The sequence below is a fragment of the Scleropages formosus genome, chromosome 3 (assembly GCF_900964775.1).
Source record: "Scleropages formosus chromosome 3, fSclFor1.1, whole genome shotgun sequence".
NCBI classification, from domain to species: Eukaryota; Metazoa; Chordata; class Actinopteri; order Osteoglossiformes; family Osteoglossidae; genus Scleropages; species Scleropages formosus.
This window is the reverse complement of record NC_041808.1, coordinates 22,430,402-22,447,932: the sequence shown is the minus strand read 5'-3', so window position 1 is coordinate 22,447,932 and position 17,531 is coordinate 22,430,402. Positions and strand designations below refer to the sequence as shown.

The 17,531-nt window shown below is 43.8% G+C and overlaps 1 protein-coding gene across 1 annotated transcript in view; it reads left to right on the top strand.

The window, feature by feature from the left end:
• The first annotated feature begins 3,924 nt into the window (after positions 1-3,924).
• The window catches only part of ece2a (endothelin converting enzyme 2a), a 33,065-nt gene continuing 19,458 nt past the window's right edge, over positions 3,925-17,531 (top strand). The window contains exon 1 of the mRNA XM_029250553.1: positions 3,925-4,196. Coding sequence (XP_029106386.1) covers positions 4,005-4,196 — 192 coding nt within the window. The 5' untranslated portion in view covers positions 3,925-4,004. The remainder of the gene's footprint in view (positions 4,197-17,531) is intronic.

Genomic DNA, 17,531 nt, shown 5'->3' with positions numbered 1-17,531 from the left:
CAACCGACTACACAAGTGGCTGTGAGCATAGGACTGATTAATCACATAAGCATGTGCAACAGTTGTCAGTGTCTGGTAACTTTAATTTGCCTTAATATATATAGTCAATTCAGTCAATCAAGTGCAACAATAGACATGTACCTTATTTTATTAACAGGGTATAAACATATGCAGCATTCCTCATCTTGTTATCAATCACAAATGGTTTGCATTAGTCCACTTCACACACTCCTTCTCTGTTTGGGTGTGTTTGCTGCTAACTAATTGAGGTTTGCAGAAATGTAGGTGATGCTCACTCAACAATAAATGTTAGAGAATAGACCAGTCAAGAAAATATAATTATAAATAATTAACTTGACACTGGATACCACGTTCTAGCGCGTATCTTTTCATAAACTGTTGAAGTGGTTTTTTGTTGTATGGCACCCAGTTGTGTGAGTGGCCAGTGCAGTGTCAACAACTAATTATTATTATTATTATTATTTCGCCTGGCTCTCTGCCTCGGGTAACCAAATTATGCAGTCTTTTAACTCTCTCTCTTAGTCTCTCTCCTCTGTGAATTTTAGATGTGGTGCTACCTTTGTCTCCATGGCAACCAGTGTTCATTTGATGTAACTCTTCCAACAGGAATGTTTAATAGCTGGCTGTGCTTCTGTTCTGTGTAAGGGCTGAGAGCTGTGCTACTGACCAGGAACCTGATATTGAATTCGCTAGTTTGGTGGTAAAACTCTTTCCAGTTCGCAATAATCGCAGTGGTCACATTGTGAAGCAGAGTCAGATACAGCACATACAGAATAACCATTGATGACATTCTTCAAATGGTTTTGTACAAGGCAAAACAAAGCTGGTCTGTGAATTCATATGTGTATTATTTACCCAAAATAAAGAGTTTCCTTCCTTATGAGCCAGGGTTTAGGAATGGAAATGTCAAGCATTTTAATGACCTTTCGTCATACCAGAAACAATCAGAACTTATGTAGGATGGAATACCATTGTCACTGGTGTGGGTATGCGAAAGCAGTTTGTGATTGTGATGTATTTACTGTGATTTAGTGTTTTTTTATGTTTTCTCTTAGTGTTTTTGTTTCTGTTCTGTTTACTGTCATATGTGTTGCTGACTCATGGTGTGCAGCTGACAGACTGAGTCAGTAAATGTGGCTCTGGCAGAAATGGCACAATAGGCCAGGTGCCATGAAATGGCTTCATGTGTCTCCCTTTCTTTTCAGTTTTTATAGAAGCTTGCCATCTGGAGAACATAAACACAGCATGGTGTTTATGTTCTCCGGATGGTGCTCTCTTTGGTGTTTAACATGGTGATGTTCTCAACATCTTTGACCAGGTCGAAGGTTCGGGGTGACTCGAGTATTGGCTTTATGACCGGTGAATTTCTACCCTCGGTCACGTGTTGAGTTGAATGAAGGTCTAATGAACTGCATGTGAGGAGAGGGACTGATTGTTTCCATCTACCCTTCCCCTACTATACAGGGAGTGCAGAACCAGCAGGATGATTCGCATCAAAGCCACCAGACCTGCACTATGTGGGTTCCATCAGATGAGACTGCCACGGGTGCCTTGTAGTCATGTGTTCTTCGTTCCCATGTGGTATTCCGGCCCCTCCCAGATGGGTGTTTGTTGCTACGGTTGCAGTAGGAGATACGTGGGTAAAGGTCAGGGGGTAGGCACAGTTGATGTCACAGGAATAGAATGAAAGGTATGTCCTTCGAGGCTCTGCAGAACTATAATGGTCTTGACAGCATGCTGGAACAAGTTGTCATGTGACAGTCTGGTCCCACACCATCCGTGCCTTTTAGAAGGCAAACCATGCCAAATATTGTCCAAAACTCTGTGAGACCTGATGAGACCCTGCATTCACTTGCCAACCTAAACAGCCCACGCTGTAGCTTTCTTTTTTAATGACAGTTATCTATTAATTTTTCAGTTGATTGCACCATTCTGTGCCTCCTCGTATACTACCCGCAGTCTGGTCCAGGGTATACCTGGTCCCCTTGCTGCCGCCAGCCTCAACTCATTCTGAAGTTCTAACCCACAGCTGTTTTACCCTTGCTCACATTCCTATTCATAACATGGCTGAATGGTCGAGAAACAGCATACAATGCATCCTTTAGTGAGAATCAGCAGAAATCATAATGAAAAAAATATACTCATAATTGGCATCTGCTTGCATGGATTTCCTCCAGGTTTTCCAGTTTCCTCCTATAGTCCAAAGATATGTCGTTTAGGCGAATTGGTGACCTTCCTGTGTGTTTGCGTGTACCTGTGAGTGAATGTGTGTGGCTACCCTGCAGTGGACTGTTGTCCTGTCCAGAGTATACCTACTTAACCTTGCACCCTGTTCTTCTGAGATAGGCTCCACACCACTGTGACTCAGACTAGGACGACTATTAAAGGATACTGAGCGAATGAGAGTACGCACACACATTTTCTGAACCGCCTGTCCTAGACAGGAACGCGGGGAACCGGAGCCTACCCGGCAACACAGGGTGTAAGGCCGGAGGGGGAGGGGTCACACCCAGGACGGGACGCCAGTCCGCCGCAAGGCACCCCAAGCGGGACTCAAACCCCAGACCCACCGGAGAGCAGGACCCGGTCCAACCCACTGCGCCACCGCGCCCCCCGCCGAATGAGAGTAATGGCAGTAAATCTATGTGAATAAAAAAACACTTTACGCTTTCTTTGAAATGTGTCTCTCGACTTTCACTGACTGCAGTGTCAAAGTGGTCTGGCTGAATATGTCCCTGTGGAGTTAAGCTTTTTTTGCATTTATCACCATGGATACTGCTTTACTCAGTCTCTATGTTAAGTGTCGATATAACAGGAGACGAAAAGGATAGTTTGTGCTGATCATAAGACTTAGCTGTAGCCAGAGTGTCAGTGAAACGCAAAGAAGTGGTGTGAATGTTGAACACAATGTTCACATGTTGTTCAGCTGTTTGGAGAAAGGAATTTGTTGCTGTAATGTGAGATGCTGCTTGGTGACGCAAGAAGGTTCCCTTGCTGTGGGAAATATGGGCCAAAGTGGCTGCTGACTGAGTTTAGGTTTGAAAACCCAAGGCCGGTGTGCTGGTTGAGCTCCTTTTGATTTTCTGGCCCGTTTCAGACTGAAAGGACTTATCCGCTCTACGATTATACAGTCAGCGGGTGTGACAGTTGGTGGAGAAGTTTATGGACATAGCTGGGAAAGCCACTGCTTTTCATTAGCTTGAAGAAGGGGACCATAAGCATATGAGGACCATCTCTTGGAGGTGTCACAGCTACACTCGTCTCTCTGTTCACATGTGCTAGTTTGTCCTGCTATTACTAGTTCTTATTGCAGTGCAACAAGGTGGTTCTAATGGACATTTGACAACAGCTTCTTGTCTTGGCAAGGCTGTTCTTTTGGCCACACGCACAGTTAAGCACCTTACACACACTAGAATACTGATGAAGTTGGAAACATTTGAGGTGGTAATGCTGCATACAAGTGTGTTTCTGTACGTTGGGTACTTGGTGACCAATGGAATTGGTCATGACTGAGTGTCATGGAATTTGGATCGAATAGATCTCCCCGGTCTGAAACATCAAGGCCTTTATTCCTTCAAGTATCTGTACCAACAGCATGCCGGGAGGCAATTCCAACGAGAAGCTCTCAGAAAAATACATCTTATCGTCATGTACATAGCACCAACGATAGGAGTACATCTTAGCGAGTACAAAGTGTGAGTTGAAATGGTCAGGTCTCCAGCCGTATCAAGCACAACGTGATTCCATAAGAAAAAGGCAAAAGTTCTGTTTCATCATTAATTTTCTGTCTCAGGGGACTTGTATGAAGGAAACCCAAGGAAACATCAGTAGAAGCCATTAGACAGTAGACTTTCCCTCTGTTTAACCTGAACCTTCTGCTCTCTCCGGCAGGTTGTGGGAACAGCTCCTTGAGCTTCGACTTATACCAAAAAGGCTTCTCTTCCATCACGAATATTGACTACTCGGGTGTTTGCATCGAGACGATGGCCCGGAGGCATGCTGACTGCCCAGGCATGCGGTGGCTGAAGATGGATGCTCGACACCTGGCCTTCTCTGAGGGCACCTTTGAGGTGGTGCTGGAGAAGGGCACTTTAGATGCTATGATGGTGGAAGAAAAGGACCCCTGGAGTGTTTCTGCAGAAACAGCTGGTTTACTTCAGCAGGTGTTGAAGGAGGTGAGAGTCAAGTGCTTAGTTTTTCCAGGTGGGGTCAGTTATATGTGAACTTTTACACTCACTTAAGGTTACACATGCTCATGTACACTCATGGACAGCAGAATTTCAAAGCAAAATGATAACCTAGATTCTTTCTCTCATTAAGTATGCTTACGTCATTGTTTAAGTTGACAATTATTTTTGTTTTTGAGCTGAACACATTGAATCATAGGTGACAGCACACATATGTAAATGCAGTGTACTTTTTGTCCGTTTCCAGCAAGACTGCAGTTTGTCTGTCTAGCTCATAACCCACTGCACGGACCTTTTATCAGACAATCCACGGATTAAGATCCATTGTAAAGGCTGCTGTTCTGAAACGCTGCACCTTTTGGATGCTTTCAACAGGCCATGTTTGGCTGCGGTTTTGAGTCAAAGGGCTTGGAATTGTGTTGAGTTCTTACACATGCCTTCCTGTAATACATGGCTTCTGTGGGACACAATGCCATTCTTTCATAGATTGTGAGGAGTACTAATAGAGGTGTGTGTCTGTGTGTGTGTGTGTGTGTGTGTGTGTGTGTGTGTGTGTGTGTGTGTGTGTGTGTGAGAGAGAGAGAGTGTGTCAGCTCTCCATGCCGTTACTCTCGTTAACAGGTAAGTAAATGTGGGTTGAAGACATACTGTGGCTTTCTCCAAAAGCAAATCCAATAAAGTTATTAATAAAAAAACGAGTAAAAACAGGTTGTAAAAAGTAAAAAAAAAAAAAAAAAAAAAATAACAGTAACAGTACAAAACACTAGTATTGTCCAGCTGTATGAATGGCTAAATAATTGTTTTTAGTTAAACACTGTAAGTAGCTTCGGAGAGAAGTCAACTAAACGAATAAATGTAAATATTTCAATGCCACTCCCTTTTGGAAACTACTTCATCAAGGTGGCCTTCTCAGTTGTGGTGTTGATGTTCCACTGGCACACTGTCCCTGTTCTGCACTATTTTAGTATAGGCTTCTACAGCAGCTGTAAGGACCTCCTTTAGGGCATAATGAAGCTCCGGTATTTGAATGATGCAATAGCTTATAATTTTCTGATGTACAGTTTCTGTTCACACTGAGGTCTTGCAGCACAGCATATTTGTTTTCGACACCCTTGTGCGAAACGCACGGAGAAGAAAGATGTTGAAGGGAATCGCCACATTGTGCTGTTGTGCACCGTGAGTGGTACCAATTGCAGACCACCTGCGGTCACTGAGGCCATCATCATATCATAGAATAGTGGCAGAATAAAATTTCTGTGGGGAGCCAGACTTGAGCGGTGTGTGTCCACAGGAACCTAATGCTTTCCCTTACTGTAGGTTAGATGTCCGTTATACTGGAAATACGCTGTGCCTGCAGTGTCCTTGGCCAGGACCCGCTACAGACAGTGATAATGTTGCCCCGCCGTTGCTGCAGGCAGACTTATCTCCCTCCTGGCATTTCTGTGGAGCTAATTTTGCTCCCACACATCAGTGATGAATCTGTGTAGAGTTCTGGTGCAGAGCTATGCTCCCTTCTTCAGGATTTCAGCAGGCGTGCCATCAGCACAAATCATACCTGACCATTTGGGAACAGGTTCCATTTTTCGATGGGGAGGATGGTTGATTAGGTGTGCCAGGATTATGGGGTTAACCTCAACGGGCTCATTTCCCAGGATTTCAATACGTTCGGTCCATTTTCGAACACTGTGGTTTTGCTCTTTCGTTTGAGGGAGGAGATGGAGGAGTCTCTTTTGTCTTAATTACTTGTGGGAAAGACAAGATTTCATCTTTTCTTGGTATTTTCCAGTGTTGCTGGACAAAAGAAGTTAGGTTCTTCAGGGCTGCACCATGATTTTTGAAGAGTATCCTGAAGGGAAGAGATTGTTTCTGAATACTTTAAGCACTGATAGGGCTGCGACTTTATGGAGCGTAGAGCTGAGAGGCCTAGCGGTCATCAGACTCAGGTCATTGGCCTGCAGCTTTTCAGGAAGGTGTAGGTTCTTTTCAGGTTCTGCTCTATTCAGTGCACTTGGTCCTCAACTTATGAATGCATTTTGGACTGGAAAACTATAACTTGGTTTCTTAGTAAATTCATTGCTATACCTCAATCAGCAAAAGCTTCATACTGCAGATGTTCCTCGATTTATACAGAGTTAGGTCCTGTGAACAATTCGCATAAGACTGCAATGAATTAAACATTTTTGTCAAACTTTATTTATCCTGATTTCATCAACCGGTTGTGCTATGCAGGGCCAGTGTTTTCCAGAGCCTACCGTGGAACAACGGCAGTGAGGCAGGGATCACAGGAAGCCAGTCTCTCAGAACTTTTATTTTATTATCTTTTATGAAGTCGAAGTAGCTAATTGCAACATTTATCAGCACATGGCCACTTTCATTTTGCTTTATTATCTATTCAGCCAATAAAAGCATGCTAACAGAAACGTACCTCAATTTATTCATTTGGTAGTTTCTAAAAAGCCTGCTTTTATTATATAGCCATAATAAATAAAATTGCTGTAAGACATATTTAAACATTTTCATTAACTTTAAACTACATACAAATTAGAACTAATTTAACATGACGATTGATTGAGTTATCCCATTAATCTTACCCTCAGTCTTGTTTGGGTGCATTTTGTTGTCAAGAGAATGACTGAACATGGGAATGCAGGTGAGGTTCGCTCCCCAACTTACCAGTTGTTGATAGAAGACCAGTGAGGAAAACACAGTTAAACAGAAAAACACCCATGTAGTTTAAATGTCTGTAACACAAGGACTCAGTGCATAACTGTATTTTTACTTGATTTATGGCAGTACATGAGGAGGAAAACTGTTATTTGGACCTCAGCCATAATCATATGGCAAATGAGCCAACTGTCAGCACCCAGCATATCACTTGTGCTTAGGGTGTCCTTGATGCCAGAACGTCTTCTTATCATAAAATTCAGCAGGTGCCGATATGCGAGTGCCTCCATGAGGTTTTTTGATTTATTTCTTTGCCGAAAAGGTGTCCTGGTAATAGTCAGGTCAAGCTCTTTGCAAAGAGTGACCATTAACTCCTGCCCTGCTAGTCCCCCCAAAAAGAGCTTGTCTGTTCCATAAGCGTTGTGTGGTGGAAATGGTCCTCAGCCGTATCAGATGGTGAGGAGGATATATCAGCACTGAGAAAAGCAGGCATATTTTCTACAAGCCTGCACACTTTACATCTTGGATTCACTGCTGCTTCAGCGTCCTCTGTCCCATTGTCCCGTTGTCACAAGCGTCAAACCAAAGGCAAGAAGCTGTTAGCAGGTATTTGCAGGGAGATGGCAAGCAAGCATACACCTTAATGGTTCGTCTGAGCTACTGTACGAAATGCATCACATGTACACAGCACACAGACTCTCACGCATAATGTGCGAAGATGACTTCATAGCTTTTTGTGTGCTTTTTCTGACTGCTGTGTGTTGTCATTCGAAGAGCGTGGTGGCACAGGTTGCTGGATTACTCACAGCTTCCCCAGATCTGCAGATCCACACGGCTCTGTGCGCTGGGGACCTGCTGATGGGCGAGCTCGGCCCGCGCACCACCCCCTCACCAACCGCTCGCTGATTACATGGTCCCGTACCACCTTGAAGAGGATTCTGTGGGTTTTGCTTTGAGTTCTGGAGTGAGGAGTGAAGCAAGTTTGCAGATCTTAGTTTAAAGCCTAGTAAATCGTGAAACAACTTAATAAAACGTTCCAGAAAGCTGGCAGGAGGCAACCACATAGCCCACAGTCACCGTCACATGAATTCAAGATCTAAAGATGGGATGTTTCAGTGTCGCTGCCTCTTCAGAGCTTGACCTTTATGCTGTCAGTTGTGCGGTTAAGTGTTGGCCTAACGGCGGTGGAATGGTGTTCGCTCCGCAGGCCATACATCATCATCAAAAGTAACGATTTCACAATGAAACAATTATATTGATACGTTAACAAGCATCTCTACGTACGCGGCTCCGTGATATATTTTTGTCCATCTGGTTCCTCCGTGACTTAACTCTTTTGTAAATTGACAAGCGGCAGCATACTTAGCCGCCAACCCCAACGCATCCAACACCATGTAATGAGCAAGAATATGGCAGGATTTTTCTTATGGGTAAACAATAGAGGTCGGAAAGGAGAAATCATTTTTATGTCATCTTTCAAGCAATCTGGCAAGGTAGACAGTGGGGCATTGTGGACGTCCCAGTCCGGTGTTGGGCAGAGATCGAATACCCGTTTTCCTTTCGTAGCTTCGCTACAGTCTTTTGCAGTCTGGCATAGACAAGTCCTGACCGGGTGTAAGCTGCACACGGGCCGTTGCTGTTCCATCTGCGGATGAAACGGACAACAGGACAGACCGCATTTCTTAATTTTGTTCTTATTCTTGTACTTTTCGCCGCTGAATTGTGTAACTAATCCCTGGTTCTTTATGTGCATTGCCCATCGCGCTGATGGTGAACTGGCTCTGAACAAGTCTGCTGGTTTCCTCTCATGCTGTGTCTCTGTCACTCTGGCAGTCACTGTGTTTTTCTAGTCGTCTGATTTTGGCTCTCTTGTATGATAAAAGCGAAAGGAGGTTGCTTTTTAATAATTCAAGGCTCGATGCCTGTATACAGAAAAAAAGGAGAAAAGCATTCATATGTTGGATGGTATTCAGAACCAGTTTTCAGTGAACTTCCAAGCTCTCTGTTTTATTATTATGTTGCACAGTAAAAATATATGTACATGGGATTATTTTTCAGCTCAATGCCTTCAGAATGAAGTAAAGTCCATCCTGCCATTTTCAGAAGTGCTCATTCTGGTGAGGGTTGCAGTGGGAGTATGCAATGTGGGTCAGACTATATATACCAATATATGCAATATTTAAACTCTAATATACGGTATAATAATCTGAGTAATTTCTGTAAGTGCAGAATTTCAATGTAGATGTTTTAAACACTTTCAGAATACTGTTGACGCCCTCATGATTACCAACCTAAATCTGGCCTTGTGAATTCCATCTCAAGAGATCACAGCAACATTAATAAAGTCTATTTGTATTGATTTGGGAACCACCTATGTCCGGTTTGTCACATGACATATGATAGACCCTGAAACTTATTTGGAAGAAGATGTTATACATAGTCTGCTGAAACTAAACTTGAGCTATACAATTTAAAAAAAAGTTGAATGCCACTGACAATCTGTTCTGTGTTCTGAAAATAACTCTCCAACACTTTCTGTCTAACTGGACAGAGCTGCAGCCAGTTTGAATGGAGGAATGGACACAAAATCTGAAATCACACACACACACACACACACACACACACACACACACTGTCTGAAACCGCTTGTTCCATACGGGGTCGCGGGAGCCTAACCCAGGCAACACAGGGCGAAAGGCTGGAGGGGGAGGGGACACACCCAGGATGAGACGCCAATCCGTCACAAGGCACTCCAAGCGAGACTCGAACCTCAGACCCACCAGAGAGCAGAACCCGGTCAAGCCCTCTGCGCCACTGCACCCCCTACAAAATCTGAAATCTAAAAATACAATATAAAACTAGCACAGACATACCCACACACAACTGTCTTTTATTTTCGGGGAAAAAAAAAGAATAAAAGGTATTTCTGCATCAGAAATGTGCTGAATTTCTTTGAAGGGGGGAAACATTGCTATGAATTTAAATTTAAAGAAAACAAGAAAATGTGAGAAAGAACAAGGAGGCTGTGTCTGAATATTCTCCGAAGAAAGACTCACGGAGACATCTTGAACCATTTTACTTTAAAATCGATCTTTCCCCAGGGAAAGTCTTAACGCTGCTGGGACTCTATTTGAGGCTACATTAGTTGGCCACCAGTGTTTATTTGTGTAGATGGGAATTTGTACAGTTTCATTGCTCACATCTGTCTTCTCCGTTGCCCGTTTCCATCCTCCTCCTCGTCGTTCCTGCCTTCTCTTGTTCCACTCTCTCCTATATTCACTGGAAAGGCAGCTCTCTCTGGCATGTTTTTCATCTCTCCTTTTCTGTCTCATTGATTATTAAGCAGACATGCCATTTCTGTGGTACAAATTAGGTATCGGGTCTATATCTGGCAGCTGGCCAGCAGTACATTGATGAAGGAACATAGACAAGCCCCTTCGCTTGGCCATGGCTACGTGTGTCTGACATCTGTGTATCTCAGGGGGCTTATGTGTCGTGTGTGAAGGAGTTATTTCGTATATTTCTGCCTGCACAGATGCCTGTGTGCCTGACCATATTCTCCCTTTTTAGAAGCGAAAAATACCATCATCACACTGTCTACTGATCACAAGCAGGTTTTTGTCCCAGTGACAGCTGTTGACCATCTGACAACGGAGGGAGTGTGATGTCTGGCAGTGCGTGTGTTTGTGTGTCGGTGTGTGGTCGTAAACAAATAGGAAGAAGTGATATCAGTTCTGCTTATCAGGCATGCGTACCTAAAAATTTGTGCAAGAATTAGCGGAGTCTAGTGTGTAGGAGGGGATGGAGGAATGTATGGACAGATGGACAGAGGGAGAGAAGGAGGGGGGATCTCATGCAACGGCTAAGGAAAAGCAAGTGGCAGGTCTCTAATGAGCAGCGTGTTGGTGGTGTGATGGTCGGGGAGACTTTGACAGGCTGGAGGGACTGAGGAAAGACAATGTGGAGCATGATGTTCAGGATGGAGGGTTTGGGGGAGAGAAGCACAGTAGGAGGCTGAGGGTAGTGAACAGAGACTCGAAGGAAGTGAGAGTGACAGATCTGCACATTTATTACAGAACCACGTTCATCATGTGACGACGAGCAACAAAACGCAGTCGGCAGAGCAACCAGAAATCAACTGACCGTAAGATATGTGTATAAATTACAAAGTATATGTATGTAAAATATAACTGCTTGTTATCATTAGAACATGAATACGGTTGTTTTCACATCTGTGTTTTCCTGCTGGGGAAACGAGCAAAAAGAAAAAGCACCGTGTAATTTCAGCCACAGAAGTCAGTATGTTTATTGATGGTTTGGCAAAAACGACCAAGAACGGGCTGACACCCCCTGCCTGACAAGCGAAACAACGAGGGGCAGGAGGAAAGGGCCTGCATCCCAGAATGCCAAGGGGCAGCTCTCCTGGGTCCACCACCTGCTGCGAACGTGGCTGTGCTCTGAGGTGTGAAATTTATTTCAGAGCCTGACACGCTCCGTGAATCATCCTTGCTGTTGCCAAGGCAACGCTGTGGCACATCAGTCTCCACCAGCACTTCTAATCACTGCCCTTAGTCTTGTTTACAGTACTTTGACAGACATGAGTGGTGTGGTGCTGGCAGTCATTTAAAAAAGCCCCCTTTTCTCTGTCTGTTCTGCTATCCAGCACAGTGTGTAAACGATTAATAACATAAGAACCCGGAACATTAGCATCAGCAGCAACGCACTTGTCAGAGGGGTGGGAACACCCTGTAGTAACAGCTGTTGCTTTGCCAAGCAGTTTTGGAGTTTGTGGACAAGGTTGGACAGAAAGTCACCTTATGTGTATGAAGTGTCATTGGAGAGTACATCTGTGCTTTCATGTTTCCAGATCACCTCGATCACAAGAACCCCACGTTCGTTCAAGCATGTGTGCACATAAATTCAAATGCAGTCCATCCATCCAATTTCCATAATCACCTATCCTGAGCAGGGTCGCGGTGATCCGGAGCCTATCCCACAAACATTGGGTGCAAGGCTAGTATGCTATTTAAGCGCATTATTTTCACCTTTCTTACTCATCCTTTGCTAATAAGAAGAACATGTGGAAATAACAAGAAAATTGAAAAGAACCTTGCAATCAGCACTTTGAAAACAAAGCGTGTGGTGCATTGAGTCTCATGTGTATTCCTCCATGGGCCGCTGCATTCAGCTGCGTTACTTGGAGTTTAGCTCGTTTGCTCACCGATGCAAAATGTAAACATGTTGGCAGTGAAATTCCATATAAGCCAGCCTAAGTTTTGCATCTTTCCACTATTTACCAATAGCATATGAGCCAGTTTGCGTTATGAAAATGGACCGTATAAGTTGCTTATAGTTATGAAAAACCTTCCCGGGTCTGTTCCTGATTGCGATTCTTTTCCAGGTGTCTTTGAACTGCTGGCATCTTGATTCCAGCAGAAGAGCTCAAGTTCCTTCAGTCTGCTTCATAAATACTTCTAATGTGTGTTTTGAGTGGCAGGTTGAAAGATTCCTGGCAAAGAATGGGTTCCATTGGGGTAAATCATTAGATCAGTACAACACCGCGGTAGCTTGCGGTACACCCAAAATTTAATACCGAGATGGGCGACATTTTACAAACAACTCTTCTGTATCATGACTTTGTTGACACATGGTGCCTCCTTTCATCCACCAGGACACTCTGGTGGCTCTTCAGTTTCCCTGCCACTTCACTAACGCTCCCTCAAGACTGTCAGGGTTGCTCATGTGAAGCTCGCTGAATTGACTAAGGATAACTGATTCTTCTGCACTGCACATGTAAAATACGTCGCTTTACACTTCTACTTATTTTGTATTTTTTGCAAAGGTGAACATGGAGACAAAACTGTGGGGATTTCACTGCTGTCTACTCCATGATGACCAATGGACAAATACAACTGTTTTGTCCTTGACGCTCATGCTTTAGCTCAAGGGTTTCATTTAAAAATGAGTTCTCATTTAAAATGAGAGCTGTGAAGTATTGGACACTGTAACTGTGGCATGTCAAGGATTGAGGCTGCAGTGTGTTTACTTTGGAGGGTACAAAAGTGAGGAACAAATCATATTAGACACAAATGAACACTACTGAATACCAGTCCAGTGGAAATGGCCTGCTGACTCATCCATTTGAAAGCATTTGAAAAAAAAACCCTATCAGGTACAGTATAAATGATACTAGAATGGAAACACCAGCACACATCATTTAAAAAAAAAAAAACTTAATGATAAAATAAGTTGCAAAAAATCCCAAAAATTAACACAAAGCCAAACATAGCCACCTCTTTGCCCAGAAACCACATTCCACCTTGTTCTGAAAGTCATTTTTTGAAACAACTCTCTGTAAAGGTTTAATAACAACGTGGTGCTGACTAGTGGGCCTCTCCAGGTGCGGCTGTGATGCGTTTACTGTACTTTAACCTAGTTACACCATTTACATTTATTCATTTACCAGACGCTTTTCTCCCAAGCGACGTGCATCTCGGAGAAATACAATGTGTGCATTACATCAGGAGAAAGAGAAAGAGACGCGTGATCCTTAAGTAAACCTAATTTGTTTCTATCCGTTTTATGCATCGATGTTCATCGCACGAGTAGGTGCACAAACTCAGGATAGACTAGTCCTGATCACCTTCCAACAATAATATATTTTTTTTTTTTTTTTTTATAAAAAAGGTACACAAACATTTACATACAATTCAGGAGTAGCAGCTGTGTAAACACTATCACCTCTAACTGAAAACACAGACAATCTGCAACAGTGTATGTTCTTTTTCACAGAACTTTACCTATTAGCTTTCCTACTACTCTTTCATGGAAGAAGGAAGGGTATAATTGTACTTTTAATAAACATGTTTTGTACTTCTGGTCTGTACTTTAGCTTTGCTGACTGAGACCGGAGCTAACAATAGGTGTAGTTGTGGATTTAATTGCCGTCTCCTTCCTTGCAGGTATTTCTGGAAAACTATAAAACTATTGCTATCAGGATCTGGCTGTTTGCTCCTATACTTCCTATTGGATCATAGGAAAAGCACTGCTCTTGCACAGGTGCAATATGTTCTGTTGATTGCCGTAAATATTTACCAAATGTTGGCCAAACAACATTTTCTACGCTACTAAAATTCTCAGCTACATTTCAGTGGGTGATGACAAAAAGTTGACATTTATTAATTTAGATATTTGCATTTTCCTGCCTTCAAAATTACTGATGTGTGGCTTAGCTGACACAACAGAATGCTGCACCTCCTCTACAGATGTTTGAGGCGAAGGGTTTACGTGTGCGAGGCCAAGCTGTGGGCTTACGATTTTCTTAAATTTTCCTGTGAGTGTCCATTCCATGTTTACTTTATGACTGCTCTCCACAGGGAGTTACGTTGTCAGCAGTCAGGTATGTGGGTTTGAGTGCATACATGTATGATTGTACTGTTGCATCTTTGTCAGCATCATCGTCAGCAACTGCTTGTCCCGAGCAGGGTTGCAGAAAGCTGGAGCCTTGCCCAGCAGCACAGGGTGCAAGGATGAAGGGACACCAGTCCATCACAAGACACCCCAAGCAGGGCTCAAAACCCAGACCAGCCAGAGAGTGGGTACCAGCTGAACCCACCATATTTACATTTATTCATTTAGCAGATGCTTTTCTCCAAAGCAACTTACAATTATTTACCCATTTATACAGCTGGCTAATGTTATTGGAACAATTTAAGGTAAGTACCTTGCTCAAGGGTACTACAGCTGGAGGTGGTGATCAAACCTGCAACCTTTGGGTCCAAAGGCAGTAGCTCTAACCACTACACTACCAACTGTCCCCACCATACCGTCCCCGGTAAGCATCGTGAAAAGGTTAAGTGCGGAAGTAAAATGATCACATAATGGAAAGATGTGGTATTATACTGGATTACTAGCCCATTATATGAGAAAATGATGTACATTTTTGCAAGCCGCTGTGGCAATTTTTCATCTTAGGGGACCCTGTTATGTGAAATATGGATGTATGTTTAAATGTCTGGCACTGTGTAATTGAACTGAGATTAACATGGTGGTCCAGTTCTGTGCCCTCGACCTGAAGATAGAAGCAGTGTGTTTAGCTCAAGGTTTTTCCTCGGTCAACCAGAGAATGTGATCTTTAGCACATCTGTATACGTCCTTACTTTTTTTAAATGGGCTTTTTGTATCTGATAACAGACACCGGAACTGGAATTTGCCAGCAGTGGGATTAAGTCGCACTCTCTGCCACATCTAAATATCTCTTGGAGTTCAGAAGCGCTCGGAACTCAATTGGCCTCAACTAGATTCCCCAAGCTGACGCCAGTTCTGACCGTGGGCTGACATTGGCCATATAGAGGGAGCTCTCATACAGCACAGGCTCTCGCTGATGTGTGGCAAAGGTGGGGTGGTGTAGCTTCACCGTCATGCTGACCTGCATTTTGCAGCAAAGTACTTTGTGAAGAGGAGGTGACGGATTGCCCTGCCTCCGTAACAACACACACAGCTGGGCTCAATTGCAAATGAAGGAAGTGGACGTGGCACCAGCACTGATAAACTAGCAAGTGACAGGCACTGCTACCTGTGTATTTGTGTGTGTTTGTGTTCTAATTTTGCTTCTGATTTGAGTGTGTGTTTGGTGTTTGAATGTGTATATGTAGGTGTGGCACGGAAGGTAGCATTGCCCCCTCACAGTTCCTGCGCTGTTTGGACATAGGTTTGAATCCACTCTGTGTTGAGTTTGTATGTTTTCCCTGTGTGGGTTTTCTCCAGATGTTCCAGTTTTCTTTCTCAGTCCAAAGGCATGCAGTTCAGCTGAACTGGACACTCTGAAGTGCCCACAGTCTGTAATTGTGCCCGCGTGTGGCTCTCCGGTGATGGACTGGCATTGGATCCAGGGTGTACCCCCAACCATGTGCCTAGTGATTCCAGGATAGGCTCTTTACCGCCATGACCCTGACCAGGACAAGTGGTTAATTTGAGTGAGTGAGGTGGTGTGAGTATTATGTATGTTGTCGTAAGTGTTTACTTTTCTGTGTGCTTGTGAGTGCCTGTGAGAAAGACACAGCTCTGCAACAGCTCTGCGGCAGTGTAACAGATGTGGGAATACTTTTGAACCCACTGCCCAGTGAGCATGTGTCCACGTGTGCTGTGTACAACGTGGCTGCTTCAGTCACGCACAGATGGCAACCGTGCTGCCTGAACCCAGGAGAACCTCAAGGTTGAGGTCGAGCTACAGCGCATCTCTGCAGCCCATGCACACGCTTCATGCATCCGCACGTCCCACGCTCCGGCGGCAGAGTCTTACTCCCACTGAGCTTCTGTCTCCAGAGTCTTCTGTGAACAGATAACCTGAGCTCCCACAGTGCTTTACCAGTGCTGAGGTTTTATACAATCATTTGCACCGCTGTGTGCAGCTCCTCCATCATGTGAAAAATAGTAGTCTAAATGCCCTTTCATTTTATGCAAGAGACTGCCTTTTCTTTTAGCGGTATCTTCTCTCGACTGACATTCGAGTATCTGGGTCATTTTACAGTGAGATGCTGCGCATAGATGCTTGTGCAGCGTCCTTTGGGATTAATGAAGCTCCGATCTATATATCTGTCTGTCCACCTCTTTGTCCGTCCGTCCGTCTAGAGTACTTGTCGGATTTGTAGATGCTGTGAACAGATGGAAAATAGAAGTGCCAAAAGCTGGATGTCTCAGAAAAAGTAGGAGAGAGTAACTTAAGTGAGAGGTTTTGGATTTGAGGAAGGTAATAAACAGTTTTTCTTTTTTAATTTGCAACAGCAGTTTATAAACGTATAATTTTTCATTACTTTCTCTCTCCATCTGCGCCTCCTCCTCCTGTCAGTCTGCAGATCTGTCTCAGGCTGTAGTCATATGGGAGCAGTGTAATCCCACATTTTAGATTTACACTCCTTTGAGGTCCACACACCTCTTTCCAGTGTCGTCCTCGATAGGGGAGGGGTCCTTATCGCCCAGTTTCATCTTGTCCTGGAGGAACAGATGATTCGATAAACTAGGCACCTGCCTCCCTATGTGTTTTTTCATCACTTTTTAGAATGTTACGGAACGATTAGGATGTGTCAGAGTAGAAATTCATTCTTGCGCACAGAGCACCATTGTTTGTCTCCACTAATGGCAAAACCTGTGTGTAAATGTTTGCTGTGTTTTTAACAGCCGTGATTTTAGTCCAGTCTGCTTTGTTGCTTTTGGGCCGCGATGGCATTTCAGGAGGTCACTGCTCTGATCATGTGCTGCAATGGCGTGTAAAATCTGAGGCTGGAGAGACCATAGGACGATGGACTTGACCAGTACACACCCTGTCTGTCAAGCAGTAACTGGCGAAGGACCTGCTACCATTTGATGCTACTCTGTGTGACGACTCTGCAGCCCTGCTCTGTACGCAGGCCCGTTCTGTACAATACACTCCTTATACTCCATGCAGTGGACAGTTTGATTTAAAAACATAATTTACTTTCAGGTATATTACATTTTTTTCTAAGAGCCTAAATAAGTGGTGTGTCACTTTGCTTAAAATGACAAGTCTGTAGAGAACACACAGAGTTAATGTTTAAATTGGCCTCATGCCCTGTGCTGGTCTAAGATGAACAGTAAGAAAAAGATTGTCTGGTAAGGAAATGATGTGCTAAAGAAAAAGAT